General features: G+C 39.8%; 1 protein-coding gene across 1 annotated transcript in view; it reads left to right on the forward strand.

Annotated features, from left to right (window-relative positions):
• Positions 1 to 14,060, forward strand: part of COL1A2 (collagen type I alpha 2 chain) — a 40,579-nt gene extending 26,519 nt beyond the window's left edge. Inside the window, exons 33-52 of the mRNA XM_051609682.1 lie at positions 606 to 659; positions 1,195 to 1,248; positions 1,838 to 1,891; positions 2,000 to 2,053; positions 2,156 to 2,263; positions 3,219 to 3,272; positions 3,366 to 3,419; positions 4,325 to 4,486; positions 5,811 to 5,918; positions 6,299 to 6,406; positions 7,999 to 8,052; positions 8,154 to 8,261; positions 8,451 to 8,504; positions 8,881 to 8,988; positions 9,640 to 9,693; positions 9,817 to 9,924; positions 10,327 to 10,573; positions 11,002 to 11,192; positions 12,266 to 12,508; positions 13,113 to 14,060. Coding sequence (XP_051465642.1) covers positions 606 to 659; positions 1,195 to 1,248; positions 1,838 to 1,891; positions 2,000 to 2,053; positions 2,156 to 2,263; positions 3,219 to 3,272; positions 3,366 to 3,419; positions 4,325 to 4,486; positions 5,811 to 5,918; positions 6,299 to 6,406; positions 7,999 to 8,052; positions 8,154 to 8,261; positions 8,451 to 8,504; positions 8,881 to 8,988; positions 9,640 to 9,693; positions 9,817 to 9,924; positions 10,327 to 10,573; positions 11,002 to 11,192; positions 12,266 to 12,508; positions 13,113 to 13,259 — 2,124 coding nt within the window. The 3' untranslated portion in view covers positions 13,260 to 14,060. The remainder of the gene's footprint in view (positions 1 to 605; positions 660 to 1,194; positions 1,249 to 1,837; positions 1,892 to 1,999; positions 2,054 to 2,155; positions 2,264 to 3,218; positions 3,273 to 3,365; positions 3,420 to 4,324; positions 4,487 to 5,810; positions 5,919 to 6,298; positions 6,407 to 7,998; positions 8,053 to 8,153; positions 8,262 to 8,450; positions 8,505 to 8,880; positions 8,989 to 9,639; positions 9,694 to 9,816; positions 9,925 to 10,326; positions 10,574 to 11,001; positions 11,193 to 12,265; positions 12,509 to 13,112) is intronic.
• Positions 14,061 to 16,736: the final 2,676 nt, after the last annotated feature.

Genomic DNA, 16,736 nt, shown 5'->3' on the forward strand with positions numbered 1-16,736 from the left:
AGTAGGATGTATTAAAAAAAAAAAAAGATGTAACAGAGTACTGGTCTGATTTTTTTAACCTTACTGATGGCCTGGATATAACTCTTTCTTATACAAAACCTATGGCATTTTATGTGACCACTCATATGACAATATTGTTTTTAACAGTTCTTTTCCTGCCTCAAACAGAAAGTATAACATGAATACCTGAAAGAATTTTTTACATATGGTTATTTCTTGATAGAAAGAAAAGAGATTTTTAGCAGGGTTTTATATTCATATTTGAAATATACATCAACTTGGTTTTACATTTTTAATTCCATTCAAAATTCTTAATACCTGAGGGAAACTAAATAGGTTTCCCACTAAAGAGGCAGGCTCATAATTCTGGAAAGCAGGTCAGTTCCCCTTGTCTGCAAATTCTCACTTTTCAGGTCTGTACATACTCAGCAATAAAAATTAAATAATAATCAAAGGCCATTCCCCAAACAAACTAGCATGATAAGCATCTCGTATGATATGCAACAAATGCATGGATACTCAGAAAACAGTTCAAGCCTCTTTGTCATAGAAACAACTGTGTTCATTACCAATACCATGGTTTTTTCCCCCTGTGTGTATTCTAGGGTGCCCCAGGTCTGAGAGGTGATACTGGTGCAACAGGAAGAGATGGTGCTCGTGTAAGTATCTTTTGGTTCTACTTGAGTTTATCTTGCTACACATCAGAACTTAAGTGTCTAAAAAGGATGCTCAGGACTTACATTTCACATTAAATTGCGTTTCCTCTGATACCTGCTCACTTTTTATACAAACAAGATTATTTTGTTGCCTCATGTTGAGGGAGGTTTGAATATGGGGTGAGAGAGAGAAAAATATAACTTACCATGCACACCAGGAGAGAAATTACCACAGTTGTTCAGTGTGACATTATCCTGTTTAACTTCATGGGTTCAGCCCAGACAGCTAATTCTAAAGGCACCCTGCAAACTCACACAAAATTACCATTCATTTGAGATTTTGGTTGCCTGTCCTAGAATTCATACTTTGGAAGGAAAATAACAGAATAGATTTTGGTTTATAAAATCATGTGTCCTTTAGATTGAAAACAGCTAGAAGAAAGTCACACACCCGTCTCCAGGAGGAAAAAGAAAAAATATTAAAAGTAGTCACTCCTACCTACATTTTGTTAGAACTGACCTCTCTCTTGACCCACAGGGTCTCCCTGGTGCTATCGGTGCTCCTGGCCCTGCTGGTGGTGCTGGTGATCGGGTAAGTCTACTCTTGAATAAAAGTGTCTTTTTTGTGTAAACATTAACATTTAAGATGAGGAGTTCCATAAAAACCAATTCCATCTTTCTAGCATGCACCAGTGCTGCAAGTTTTAGATTTGGGATGCAAGCTTTTTTAGGACTGTGGAACTACTCAGTGCAGTTCACTGTAGCACCCCAAACCTGGTGCTGTAATCCTAAAAGGTGTGGTGCAAAACCCTAAAAGGGCAGGGAAGGGATGCACATCTACAAGGCAGTAGGTTATATGGGGAGAAGATTCTGATTTAGGCTTTGTTTGAATGCTTCCCAGTTGAGACTAATCTTTGTCTTCTCCTTACACTGTGAGAAGAGGTTTTGATACAACGGTGAACAACCACACATTAGCTTGGAATTATTCTTTATCCTGTCCAAGTATTGTTAGAAATCATTAATACAGGGCAGGTCAAAACAGAAGCACTTCCAGTAACACCCTCTCTATTGGAGACACGAGGTGACCCGCTACATGCAACTGCGCTACGAGATCACCCTTGTTCTGACTGCAGTGAGCCCTTCCCCCACAGTGTCATAATGTTTTATGCCATCTGTTTTAGGGTGAAGGAGGTCCTGCTGGTCCTGCTGGTCCTGCTGGTGCCCGTGGTATCCCTGTAAGTAGCAACTTCTGCAACTATTCTTGTGTCAAAGACATGACATTCAGAAAAATGCCCTTTTAAAGCCTATTCCAACCAGTCCTCTCTTCTTTGTCCTCTTTTTAGGGTGAACGTGGTGAGCCTGGTCCTGTAGGTCCTAGTGGATTTGCTGGACCTCCTGTGAGTATTGTTTTCACTTGCCTTTTATTGATGCCATGTCATTCCTCTGTTTCATTAGCATGCTTTTCCAACTCCTTCTTCTGTGTGTTTTTCTGTCCATAGGGTGCAGCTGGTCAGCCTGGTGCTAAAGGAGAGCGTGGGCCTAAAGGACCTAAAGGTGAAACTGGACCAACAGGTGCTATTGGCCCAATTGGTGCTTCTGGGCCACCAGTAAGTGAACTGTGTCTTTGTAAAATGATAGTTCTTAACTGTGCTATGTAAGCAATAAACTAGCCTAAAGGCCTTAAATTTTGAAAGGACAATTAAAAAAAGAAATGAAACTTCAGGGTAGGCTGTGAGGAAAGTGATCGTATTGGTTTTCACACATTGTATAAGTTTTGTCAGTCTATTTATGTAGGTTCAGATGGTGAGTCTGGAACTGAAATTAAGGGGAAAAAAAATTTCAACTTGCTCTGAAGATCAGTAAAATCAGTCTATCTTGGACCATTCAGAGGGTGATTGTGAGTAAGTTCCAAGCTGAAGATTATGGTGTCTTCCTTTCAAAGACAGGATGTACTGTTTCTGTCTGACTTTCAGACCCAGTCATCCAGAAGCTTATGTGCACCCACTTGCATGCAGGCTTTCCATGTGCTAAGATCTTTATAACCCAAAGGTATATACAGCTTCACACGCATGCAGCCCATTACTGGGGAACTGGTTGAAATGATGCTCTGGTATTTCACATACCGTTCAGCATTGCAAGATAACATGGCCTGGGGTTTGTACTGTATGCTTCTAATAGAGCAACACCAGGCCCTGGCACTCCATGGCTTTATTAGTCATACAGTGCAAACAGAGGACTTGCTGTTCTTTGCCTTACCATGTCTTTCACATTTTGACTTCCAGATTTGCTGAGGTGCACATCACATTTGCAAGCCAAATTAACTTGAATCATAAAGGCCTTAGGCAACACTGCACAGTCCTTACAATACTGATTTAAAATGTCTGTGAGATTTTACTACACTGGTGTCAGGACAGGAATTGTGATTCTGGGTCCAGTCCTCTTCCTGTTAAAGTAACAAATAAAATTACCCTTAAATCTTGTGAGAGTGAGACTGAGCCCATGTTCTAAATAGGGAACATTAACCATCTTTGATTCATCTGTTTTGTCAATCCTCGTGCATAGGGTCCTGCTGGTGCTGCTGGTCCTGCTGGCCCTCGTGGTGATGCTGGTCCTCCTGTAAGTTCTCAGGCTGTTGGCACTGCCATTGTTACTTTTGATTAAGTCATTGTTTCCTTTAAACCAAATCTTCCTTTTCACTTTTATTTTTAGGGCATGACTGGTTTCCCTGGTGCTGCTGGAAGAGTTGGTCCTCCTGGCCCCGCTGTAAGTAACTAATGAAGTTCTAATGGGAGGTAATTCAGAAGTTGCATTGGGAATAATCCTAATTTTTGTCATGTGAACAAAATTCTAACTGCACTGGAATCACCTCATATCCTTATAGGACTGGATGAGAAAAAAAAAAAAAAAGTCTTAACTGTTTAAAATCCCAGAGGGAAAGTTATGCATTTAGTTTAGGTTGTGTCTTTTTACAGTCTGTAAAACATCCCTCTGCATCTTGAGGTGCCCAACCATTTGTGAAAATCTGTGTTTCTTTTGCTTTTGTTTGCTATAATTGCATAGCCATTGGTTACGAGTGGAATAAGAAGGTCACGTCCTATCTGAAAATGAATGTTAAGGCTATCTTCTGTCCACACTTCCTAAAGTATCTGGAATTCTAACCCCTGTCTCAGGTAGGGCAACCTCTCATGGTGTTTCAGAATGTGAACCCCTACTCCTCTATTTTTCAACCAAAAATTTTAATTTCAAATTGATGTGTAGTTTTCTTTTCAAAGGTGTTTCCAACCTTTACCAAAAGGCACTTTCTCTAGATACCTTACATTTAAATATATTGTAAGTCCCAGTATCCAAAGTAAATAATCCTGTTGAATTGGAAGAGTTTTTTTGTCACAGATTTTACAGTTGCAATTAATGTCTCCAGAGCCAAATCATTATTTTCCTTCCAGTTTTTTCCACTTTTGCTTGTACTGAGTAAAAAGAATAAAATCTCTCAGATGAATAATTCTGCTGATTCCAGCTATCCACTGCTAACAAAAGCAAAAGAAGTTACTCCTTCACAGCAACTGATGATAACCTCTTTATTGTAAAGCACAATAAAACTATACTTATTTCTGTTCTCCCCAGTTAATGGGTCTGTATTGTAATGATATCATATTCATACTCATTCCTAGGGCATCACTGGTCCCCCTGGTCCTCCTGGCCCAGCTGGCAAAGATGGTCCTAGAGGTCTACGTGGTGACGTTGGTCCAGTTGGCCGTACTGGTGAACCAGGTATTGCTGGCCCACCTGGCTTTGCTGGTGAGAAGGGTCCATCTGGAGAGGCTGGTGCTGCTGTAAGTTACTGAGTATCACATCTCATTTAAAGTATTTATTTTCACGTAAATGTTATGGCTTCTAAGATACTTTTGGTATTTGTGAAGGGCTTTTCTCTTTTATCCACAAAAGTAGCAAAGCTTTTAAGTAGAAGCTTCACTGCAACTCAAGAAATTGTTTTTAAACATTTGCGAGAAGTGCCATAAAAAGTGAACCTGATCTCTGGGTCAGTTTTTTCAGTCTTTTTTTTTTCTTGTGATGAGTTGTATCTTTCTGTGCAAGTAGCCCAAGTGAAAGCAACAAGGCTAACTTAACTGCAGAAGAAATCAGTACTTGGTCTGACAAAGTGAGTCTCCTGCTCTGAAATGGAGCATCATGGGTGGAAAAAGGAGGAACATGTGAATATCCATTTAGAACAGTCTAAATTCATTGCTGCATCAGAAACTAATTTGTGGGGAACGCAAGACTTATCATGGCTTAGAATTATGCAGCTTGCATATCCAGAATTACTGGAGTTTTTGAAGGCAGACACATTTCTGTCTTACAGAAGTATGTGCTTTTTTGAATTACCACTCTTGTTTCTCAAAAATTTCTAGAAAATTATTCTGTGATCTGCAGAAGTTGCAGCTAAGAATGAAATCTTCAGTATCATTGTCAGACATGTATGTTAAAGTTTTGCAAGTGACAATTGAAAATTTGCATTTTAATATTCAGTATAAAGCAATAGATTTTCCTAATTTTTATGTTCTAATTTTATTTCAGTTGTGAAAAACATAACTGAACTAGTAGGCCTGACTTTAAGTTAGGATAATAATTCGGGGTAATCTGTCAGGGTGATTACTTAATGCCAAGTTTAGTGCAACGAATGCTCAAATTTCAAGGAATTGAAAAAGCCACTGAACAACCTTTACAATTCAGATGCTCAGAAGAGAGGTCTAAGGGTTGTTTAGTGATTTCAGTTACCACCTAGAGTTCTTCTAAGGCTGTCTCAGGATCAGTCTCAGATGATCAGTCTCTGCTGTGGAATCCCCTTACATAGTCATCTTCTCTGTACTGAATACTCCAGTTTTCATGCATCACCCACTGTTACTGAGCAGGAAGGGATAAAAGCATGTGTACAGTGTTCTTCAGAAACAGCATTTTTGCTGGAAAACAGTTGTGAGGGGACTATAACTGGCATTACATTCTTACAGACCTTTAGCTTTGGAGTTTAAAGTCCTACAGCTTGGTTACAACTTTTCTGTGCAGGAACTAGCACTGGCACACATGGAGATCCTTGGAAAGCAGTTGGTACTGTTGCAGAGCAAAACTGTTAATATAAATAATATTCTTTTTATATCATAGGGTCCACCTGGTACCCCAGGTCCTCAGGGTATTCTTGGTGCCCCTGGTATCCTTGGTCTGCCTGGCTCTCGGGGAGAACGTGGTCTTCCTGGCATCTCTGGAGCATCAGTGAGTATATGACTAGTAAACTGCTTTAAACAGATAGGTGTAAAGAAAAAAGTTGAGGCAGCTCTTCAGGGAAACAGGGAAAACAAGATGTAGATTCTGATGTTAGGTTGTGGACCTGACAGGCTTAGGGCAGTGGAAGAAGAAACAAGACTTGTGTCTGCAGGTGGGCATGTTTTTGAATGGCATCAGAGGTTTCTGATAGAAGAGGTAGAAAATTTAGAATTAAGATAATATTTGGTAGTTTCTTGTCTCCTGGATCTGTTTTGCTTCCAGAATTGATTGCAGAGAAATGTTTCTCTTAGATATAGGCCAAAAGCTTTGTAAGACTGGTTTGTGTTGTATTATAATGTCACATTTTGTTACCACTGTTCCTGTATTAGGGTGAACCTGGTCCCCTGGGTGTTCATGGTCCTCCTGGTGCCCGTGGTCCCTCTGGTCCTGTGGGTTCTCCTGGTCCAAATGGTGCTCCTGGTGAAGCTGGTCGTGATGTAAGCTACATCTTATTTCCTCCTCAGGATTGTTTCTTTTTTTATTCTGAGCTGAAGACAAATACACAGGAAAGCTGGATACAAATGGGGGTTGTTCTCCTAGCAAACTTTTACCTTCCAATGTCTTCAGGGAAAATTACAGCAGGATTCTAATAGACATGGATTCTCACCACCAGCTAGGTGACATATTCTTCAAGGCACAGTTTGTGTCTAAAATACATCCTGAAGTCACTACCAGAATTAATTGCCAAGAAAGATGTAGTGGGAAAAAGATTGCTTTGTTGAAGCTGGGGAAAATAGTACATGCCAGAGGATAACCTTTTGGCTGTAGAGAAGAATCTATCAGGATGGCTTGTTATCAGCAAATATTCTTAAGCATGATGTTGGATGCAATACACATACCTTTCAGGGAAATATAAAAATTGCAGCTACTTTTACTTGAGGGATACAGTGATTCGTAGGATTAAAGACAAAGTGTTTTTTAACTTAGTGCCTACTCAGAAGACGTATGAAGCCCATACACAAGATGTTGGAATAGAGTTATTGAACTTGAGCAACACTCAAATCTCTTTTGGAGTCCTAACAAAACAAATACACTCTAACATTTTGGCTGAGTTAGGTAATGTTTCCCAATATGCATTCCCTCACCATAAGGCATAGAGTATGATGGAACAAACGCTGGTCTGTGGCAGGTACTGCTGAACTGCAGAGATCAGAGCAGGTTAAGACACAATAGAGGACCTGAGTCTTGTGCAGAAAGGGGAATGTAGGAATACTGGAGTGGAACAAATTGCTCCCTCTAATGCCCTGCCTTATGGAGGACAGGACCCTGTTCCCAGTTCTTCATAGAACAGGAAGTAAACTTATCTGTCCAATTTCACCATCCTTGTTAGTAGTTCACCTTGAAGAAGGTTGTCCATACGGTGGCTGTACTTTACTTACACCATAAGAACAGTTAAAGTGTTAACATGTTATCTTGTTTCCTGTAAGGATAACAATATAGAGCTTTCTCTGGGCCTTATCAGGGAAGTTTATTTGCTAATGTGAAACATTGCTAATACAAGACTCCTGCAAGTCATTTAGTAAATGAAAATTGCTGGTATCTCAGAGAGATCAGAGAACAGTAATTTTATTTCATAATGTACACAGTGAAACAGTTGAAGTGAAATTGATATTCGCAAAGAAAGACATTTAAGCTTGTGAAGTACCACAGCAAAGCAATTTAGCTATGACTTTTTTCACTACTGGCATTTTTCTTCTAAAAAGTAGGTCCCAGTTTTACAAGAGTCCAAGCTAGATGAAGACCACTGCTGACCTTTTCATTTAGAGAAATGTGCAAAGCCCAGTAATTTTCTTCTATACTTAATTTGTAAAACAAAAAAAATTTGAAAAGACTTTCTTACTACTCTCGGAACATTAATATATTTAAGGGATTTGAAAGTGGCATTTATAAGGAAGAGTTTGTTATCTTCAGGATTTATGCGGTTCCATCTCAATGTCTTCTTATGGTCACTGGGGGCAATTAGACTGACACTGTTCCATGTGAGATGAAGGCTGATGGAATTTAATGCTTTTTCATGGTATTTTCACAGGGTAATCCCGGAAACGATGGTCCTCCAGGCCGCGATGGTGCTCCTGGTTTCAAGGTAACTTCTTGTTTTCTATTATTTCATAATAATGGAAGAAATATTCCAATATGTGTAAGTCAGTAGCAACACACTGTCTTTTTGCATTCCGTTGTTCCCAGGGTGAGCGTGGTGCTCCTGGTAACCCTGGTCCCAGTGGTGCTCTGGGTGCTCCTGGTCCTCATGGCCAAGTCGGTCCTTCTGGAAAGCCTGGAAACCGTGGTGAGCCTGTAAGTTGATGAAACCCTTTTTTAAAAATTAAAACAGGACTAATATCTGTTCATCATATATCTATACTACACATCAAACTGCTGCAATATCTAGATCATTACTTTGTTTTCTATGGAGGTCTGTTGAGCATGGAACCTGCATTAGCTATAACACACAGCAGTGACATACATTTTCTATTCCTGTTTCAGGGTCCTGCTGGTGCTGTTGGTCCTGCTGGTGCTTTTGGTCCAAGAGGTCTTGCTGTAAGTCTGATTTCTAAATACATTACCAAGTCAACGCAGGAAGAGAAAACATGCTTTATTAATAGGGACCCATGATTGTGACCAAGATATGGGCTCAATGAGTAGTGCTTGGGGAGCTGCAAATATTTATAGACCTGAGATCTCAATCAGCATTCTCTCTTACGGGAGCAATCCTCAAGCTTTTGGGATTGACGGTCTTTCTGGGTGTGTGAACAGGATGTACTCTATATATGTATTTGTATATACATATATGCACATGTATATATCAGGGGCAACCTGTATGTATGTAGAATGCTTATGCTTCATTCTTGCTTTGACAGTAGTATATACCTGAAGCTTTATATTTTATTCCTCTGACACCTATATCCCTTCCTAGGGCCCACAAGGTCCACGTGGTGAGAAAGGTCTGCCTGGTGATAAGGGGCCTAGAGGTCTGCCTGGGTTGAAGGGACACAATGGATTGCAGGGTCTTCCTGGTCTTGCTGTAAGTAAATGATTTGCAGTATTTTGAATATAAAGAGTAAAAAAGGAAATGGTTACTCTGGAGAGGAATTACATATACACAACCCAGCAGGTTAATACCGTGTACTCCATTCTGCATCATCTTTCCAAAGCCATAAGATTCTCTTTAACACTCAATGTTCTTCACATAAAATGCCAAATGTCGATATTGCCATTAATAGTTGGTTTTAAAACTGTGAGTACCACTATTGCCCTGAAACTTGACTAGCATTTGGCTCTGCCTTTGTTTTATTATTATTTCTTATTTTGGCTGGAAATTGTAAAGCCTTTGTATCACAAAGAAGCAGAAGTAACTTGTAGATTTGCTTCCCTATAAACTGTGGTATCCCCTTTAGGAATTCTGACTTCTATTTTAAAGCCTTCTCTGAAAATCTGAATAAATAATATAAAGACTTTTATAGGTTGTCCCCCTAAATACCTCTTTACGCTCTCTCTCCTTCTTCCCCAAAGCAGGCATTTTATACTCCCGCGCCATTAATAAATGCCATTAGCCCCAGATTCCCCTTCTCTGAGCCCAAATACACCTGCTAACTATAGCTCCCTCTCCAATCATGCTAATAAAAATGTGTGCCACTGTGGTTTTTTGTGACTATGTATGTATCTTTCCCAACAGGGTCAACATGGTGATCAAGGTCCTCCTGGTAATAACGGCCCTGCTGGCCCAAGGGTATGTGAATTTAAGAACATTCAAATGACTCTCCCATTCCTTTTCTGCAATAAATATGTGCACTCTCATTTATATTATTGTAGTGTTTTCTACTGTTGTTAAACTGTTTGAGTTTCCTTTTAGGGTCCACCTGGTCCCTCTGGTCCTCCTGGTAAAGATGGTCGCAATGGTCTCCCTGGACCTATTGGTCCTGCTGGTGTGCGTGGCTCTCATGGTAGCCAAGGCCCTGCTGTGAGTATAACTTAATATTTTTTTAATTTAATACATCTATTTTGCAGTTACAAGAAAATACTTCAAAAGCCTAGCAGTTTAGGAAAATATGTGATTTTCTTCATTAACAACAACAGAAAGACTTCTAATGTCTGTTGTTACTTAACATTAAACTTTTCCATAATAGACCTAAACCTGAAGTCCTAACTTGTTCCTTGTGGCCAGGCAGCCAATACACAAAGAAGATGTGATAGTCCTACCCTGCACATCTCCTACTGCTTGAGCCCATAGTAGTCACCACAGGCAGGTCAGACCTGAGGGTTCTAAGAGTGAAATAGGACTATGCATGTGTGGAAGCATTTAATTGAGGGAACCATATGTCTAACAGAAAGCTTCTTGTCTTTTCCTTTTGAAAAACTTCAGGGTCCCCCTGGTCCTCCTGGTCCCCCTGGCCCCCCTGGTCCCAATGGTGGTGGATACGAAGTTGGCTTTGATGCAGAATACTACCGGGCTGATCAGCCTTCTCTCAGACCCAAGGATTATGAAGTTGATGCTACTCTGAAAACACTGAACAACCAAATTGAGACCCTGCTGACCCCAGAAGGCTCCCGAAAGAACCCAGCTCGCACCTGCCGTGACCTCAGACTGAGCCACCCAGAATGGAGCAGCGGTATGGTAGTGCCAGATATTTACCCTTTCTAGCTCAGGGAGGTACTTCCAGCTTTCTTATTTTCTTTGATTATTAGTTTCCTTGACCACCCAGTGAAAATACTAAATGACCAGTGAAGAGGTTCTCTCTGCCTCCTCTGAAAATAGATACAAGGACATTCTGAAAAGCTCTTCATAGCTGTTGTTGTGCAATTCTTGCAATAGTTTTTCAAAATAATACAAAAACATTTAACCCTAGCCTTCAAATACAGTTTATTACACATTAAAAATCTAAAATATGTATTTATATCCCATTTATCACCTTAATATTGTACCTAGTTGTAATAACTTATAACCTCTCTGAGTCCCTATATCGAACAAGTGAATATAAACTGAATGCAGATCTTGGTCTGAGTGAACTATTGTTCACATTTCTTTCCTCAATGGCAGGCTTCTACTGGATTGATCCTAACCAAGGCTGCTCTGCGGATGCCATTAAAGCATACTGTAACTTTGCCACTGGTGAGACTTGCATCCATGCCAACCCTGCCAATATTCCCACTAAGAACTGGTATGTCAACAAGAACCCCAAGGACAAGAAGCACGTCTGGTTTGGTGAAACTATCAATGGTGGCACCCAGGTAAGTGATGTATGGCAGGATGATTGTTTCTTACAGTGCAGTTTTGAGAATTCCCAATTCTCTGACTCTCAGCAAGCAAACATATAAATTAAACTCTTAGAGGAGAAGTATGAAAATGGGAACTACCTTTCATCTAAAGGGGACAGAAGTCCAGTTCTAGGTTGGATCACAATTTGCTAAAATGATTCCTCAGTATTTGTCTCATTTTTCTTGATGTCTGCAAATAATCAATTCAGCATGACTAGTGGCTATTGCTAAAGGAAGTCTGGACTGGAATATGGTCCGTTAGTAGAAAGACAATCCAGAAAATGTCTGAAAAAATAGGAAAAATATTTATTTTTTTAACTGAGTTATTTTTTTACATATGATGCTGTTCCTGGAAAGGTCTTTATATTACACATCACAGATCCTTAGTTTATGCCACTGTAACATCCGGATTTGCCAGTGTCAGTAAAAACAAGAAATACATCTGCTTGCATGCTAGACACTGTACCAGCCAATTGCAGATAAATCTGTTTTGTTCAGCTAATGAGGTCTCATGACATAATTCTTAAATTAAATTGAGTGGATCTTATGATGAAATCACAGTGTCCAAGATTTTTAAGAAGATTGATCACACAAGGGTCCAGGGTAGTCTAGGTCCTGTTCCTGGAAGTGGCTAAAAGTAGATTCTGTACAAGAATAGAAGAATGAAGTAAACATTTGTAATATCCATAGACACTATTCTATCAGATTAAAAATAAAATAGTTACCCAGGGGTTTCTTGAGACAGGCATTGTTTCTGTGTATCTCTGGAACTTGTCCTTGAACTTGTCTGATCTTGTTTTTGAATCCATATAAACTGTTATCCTATCTTGGAACAGACTTCTACAATTTAGCTGCATCCACTCGGGTCTCATTTTCACCCTTCCTCCTACTAGTTTTGTTTGATGCTCTTTATTTGCAATAGGCAAGTGATTGCAGACATCTGTGATTTCCTTTTTAAATGTTCCTAGAGCAAATATCACATACTTCCATTACAAACATCCACCTTTCTCCAGCAATAGAACTGACTGGGTTCCTTTGCTTTTCAGTTTGAATACAATGATGAAGGAGTGACCTCAAAGGATATGGCCACCCAACTTGCCTTCATGCGTCTGCTGGCCAACCATGCCTCCCAGAACATCACCTACCACTGCAAGAACAGCATTGCCTACATGGATGAGGAAACTGGCAACCTTAAAAAGGCTGTTATACTGCAGGGATCCAATGATGTTGAGCTACGAGCTGAAGGCAACAGCAGATTCACTTTCAGTGTCCTTGTGGATGGCTGCTCTGTAAGTAACGCAGAAACCGTGGGCATCATGACTGCCCATGCTTAAACACATGATAAGGGACAGAGTTGGACTTTGATTTAGAATTAGATTAGCAGTCAGACCAGCAAAAATTTTATGCAGTGAAGAAAAATATCCTACAAAACTAACTCTGCTAGACCTGTAACAAGTGGGAAAGCCTAGGGTACAAACAAAGCCTACCTTGTGCTGTGCAGCATGGCAAAAAGCAAAAAAAAGCTTTTCAGAGGAACCAGACCCAAATTCTGTGCAAGCTGAAGACTGATGAGAAAATCCTTCAGAAGCTGTAGAAGGGGCAGGATCTTTAACTCCTGAAAAACTCAGACAGGCTTGTTTAGGGACTTAACATCAGTGTGAATAATATGGTAGTTTATGTAAAGCACCCGACATACGACTTCAGGAGAGTAAAGTAAATGTTACCTCTGTATCAGAGATCTAAATAGTTGCATATCTGATAGTTGGGTTTCTGATTTGTAAACAGTGGCAGCAACATTCCTATAAAATTCTTTCAGAGTTTACCCATTCAGGTGAAACAATTCGCGATGCTATGAACAATGGAATAACAATTGCAATGAATCTTCTCTTGCAGAAAAAGAACAACCAGTGGGGCAAAACAATCATTGAGTACAGAACAAATAAGCCGTCTCGCTTGCCCATCCTTGACATTGCACCTTTGGATATTGGTGGCACTGACCAAGAATTCGGTTTGGACATTGGCCCAGTCTGTTTCAAATGAATGAACTAAAATTAACTTAAAGCCTCTCCCAAATTATTCTCTTGTCATTTCTTTTTATAAATGAAAGCTGACTCCTTCCATTTCTTCTGTTCATCTACGTGCTTAAACTCTGGGCAAAAGAGAAGGAGAAGAATTGATTGGAGCATTGTGCAATGAAATTTAATACAGCCCCAAAAGGACTTGGAAGTCTTTCAAGATTTAACACCTTGCTTTGGGAAATGTCAACCTTTGTAAAGAAAAAAAAAACAAAAACAAAAACAAAATAAAAAAATCATGAAAGTTTGCACCACTTGTGGCCTTTGAATATCTTCCACAGAGGAAGTTTAAAACCATGACTTCCAAAGGTTTAAACTACCTCATACACTAAATCAAGCGTGTTCCACATCTTTTGTAGGTACTTCTCCATATGATCTGAGGTACTTTCAGTTCCACTCAAAATACAGTGGTACTAATTGCATTATTACAGAGTATCTTTCCAATACTTGAACTTCGATGGTGCTAGCAGCATTTAAGGTATCACTTTGCTGTTTCTTTGAAGTCTGTCTCAAAACTTGGAATGTCCTGTCTCACCCGCAGCTTAAGCATGTGGATCATTTTTTCCCTGTCTTTGTTCTTTTCCTCCAAAATCAGGTGCTCCTGCTTTCAAATCTCATTTCCATCTTCTACAATGGGTAAAAAAAAAATCATCATTTCTCAAAAAAAAAAAAAAAAACAAAAAAAGAAAATGTATTTTGTATATGTGAGATGTTTAAATAAATTGTGAAAAAAATAAATAAAGCATGTCCAGTGTTCCAAAAGAAACTATTTAATGAGTTAAGTTACTTGCTTAGATGCACTGGTGGTACTCATACCCAGAATTTACAATATATTTGCATTACTGCAACTATCTTAGCCCATTGCTGTAAAACATTTGCTTAGAGCATTCCAAGTCTGCCTACAAGTGTCTTATGGGTGTGACTGGCTATTCAACTCTTCATCATTTCAACAGCACCTTTTGAAAAGTCAAGAAACTCAGTAATTCCATGTAGATAGTACGAGAAGTTCAAAAGCAGAAATAATTCATTCCTCTTTTCCAAATGCTAAGCAGGATTAATAGCCAAAAGAAAGAAAATGAGGCTTCTGTCTTACAATTGAAGACAGCAAGCTCTTTGGTGTTAAGAGAGCTGTGCTGGCTGATGCTGTGCCAGAATTGGCAGAACTATGCTGTCTGCTTTGAAATGATGTGCAGAAGTCCATGCGAGGAATCTCTAAAGTTAGCTGTCTTATGAAGCAGATCAGGGTTCATTAGACCCTTATAGTTAATTCAGCTCTGTATGAGACACAGAACTATCTGTTTTTGCTAACCTTAATCATTTACTAGCATGAAAACACCTCGAGAAACAAAGATTAATCTTATCTGTGGCTTTTTAAGTCTGCTATCATACAGTTCTTTTCTGAAAGCCCTAAATGAACTGCAATTTCAACAGCCGTGGGTTTGGGTTTGGGAAGGTGCTTGGAAGAACACATGAAGGACCATGAGAACAACCACAAGGACAGGTGAGGCAGGCTCGGTCAGCAGGAACCTCCAAAGGTAAGCAAGAAGAAAATATCCAGAAGGTGCCTGTAACCTGAAGAAATTAGCAGCTGAGTCTGAAGGCAGCTCCAAATTGTGCAAGGAGAAAGAAGCACTAAATACTGTTTCTAAAGAAAGCTCTTAATTCTTGCTTGTAATTCATTGGTTAAGGAAAACAGGGCAAATATCAAAACATGGCCCTAAGTGCAGTTGCTATGTACCCACAACTGTGTGCTGAATTAACAGAAGAGAAATTCCCATGATAAAATACAGCCCATTTTTCTTAAGTAAAACATACTGCAGGTTTATTCACTGTACTTATCCAGGATTGGATACCTGGATTTATTCGTTGGACCATGATGACTCTTAAAAGTGTTAGTATTTCTGTTATTGCCTTAGTATTTCAAAATACAGATTTTGGGTTCGTTGTAAAAAGAGAATAATTAAATACTTAAATGTTAAGAGTTTCTTTTCTCATGTAGATTATCTACATGCCAGGAAGTTCCTACAAGGACTGAAAAGATAGAATTAGATCTTTCAGTCTATTTAATCCACTAGGATGTATGCAAAGGTTATTGCTAGGACAACAGCAACACTTAAGATTTAGAAGGGAAACTACAAATGGCAAATGCTGTCTCTTTTGTCATCTTCTGTTTTCTCCTTTCCTCTCAGTGATCTATTCCTTGACATGTCCTGCTAAGCAGAAAATTATTCCTTTCTACCAGCCCATTGGTAACATCCAGATTTTTCTGTGCTTTCACACCTTTGCCACAAAAGTGGATTCATTTGTAAATGAAACCAGAAAAAAACATACATAGCATCTACCTTACAACTTCAAGCCTCATTAGCATGAGGAGACACTGTTTGGCACTGTTTCTGAGCTCATCAGAACTTGCCACCCAACCAAGCATTTTGCTTATGCTATGCACAATATTGAAGAAACTTTTTCCTCTCAAGGACTGTAGCTAAAATCATAGAATTACACAATGGTTTCAGTTGGAAGCAACATTAAAGATCATCTAATTCCAACCTCCCGGCATGGGCAGGGACACCTCTCACTGAACCAGGTTTCTCAGACCCTCATCCAAACTGTCCTTGAACATTTCCTGGGAGGGGGTATCCACAACTTCCCAGGGCAACCTGTTCCAGTGTCTCACCACCCTCACACTACAGAATTTCCTCCTGATGTCTAACCTAAATCTCCCATCTTCTAGTTTTAATGCATTACCCCTTGTCCTCTCACTACAAGCCCTTGAAAAAACTGCCTCCCCAGCTTTCCTGTAGGGTCCCATCAGGTACTGGAAGGCTGCTCTGAGGTCTTCCCAGAGCCTTCTCTTCTCCAGGTCAAACAACCCCAACTCTCTCAGCCTGTCCTCATCAGAGAGCTGCTCCAGCCCTCTGACCACCTTCGTGGCCCTTCTCTGGACTTGCTCCAGGAGCTCCATGTTCTTCTTACATTGGGGGCTCCAGAACTGGACACAGGACTCCTGGTGGCATCTCAAGAGAGCTGAGTAGAGGGGGAGAACCACCTCTCTTGAACTGGCCATGCTTCTTTTGATGCACTCTGGGACATGGCAGGAACTGCAGACAGCACAAAGATCCTTCACACTGTCTAATTTTTTAATACAATGTTGAGTAAACTAGTGAAGGGAGCTTAACTATCTTTGAGAGTGATCTGCCTCCCTATAAAGATTATTTCTGGAGAACTTAATTATAAGCAGACATGTATCAGCAGTAATGCAACTAGACTGTTAGCATAAATTATCTAAAACAATAGGGTTAAAATATGTTAAAGTATGCATTCAGAACAAGAAAGAAATCTGGAAGGAAAATAGCTGGAGTAACTAAATGAAAGATGAAGTTTGTAGTGAGCCCTGGCTGTACTCCACAGGAACAGAATTGCTGGAGAAGCTGGGTAAGGCTGG

This window comes from Apus apus, chromosome 2, assembly GCF_020740795.1.
Source record: "Apus apus isolate bApuApu2 chromosome 2, bApuApu2.pri.cur, whole genome shotgun sequence".
In the NCBI taxonomy this organism is placed as follows: Eukaryota; Metazoa; Chordata; class Aves; order Apodiformes; family Apodidae; genus Apus; species Apus apus.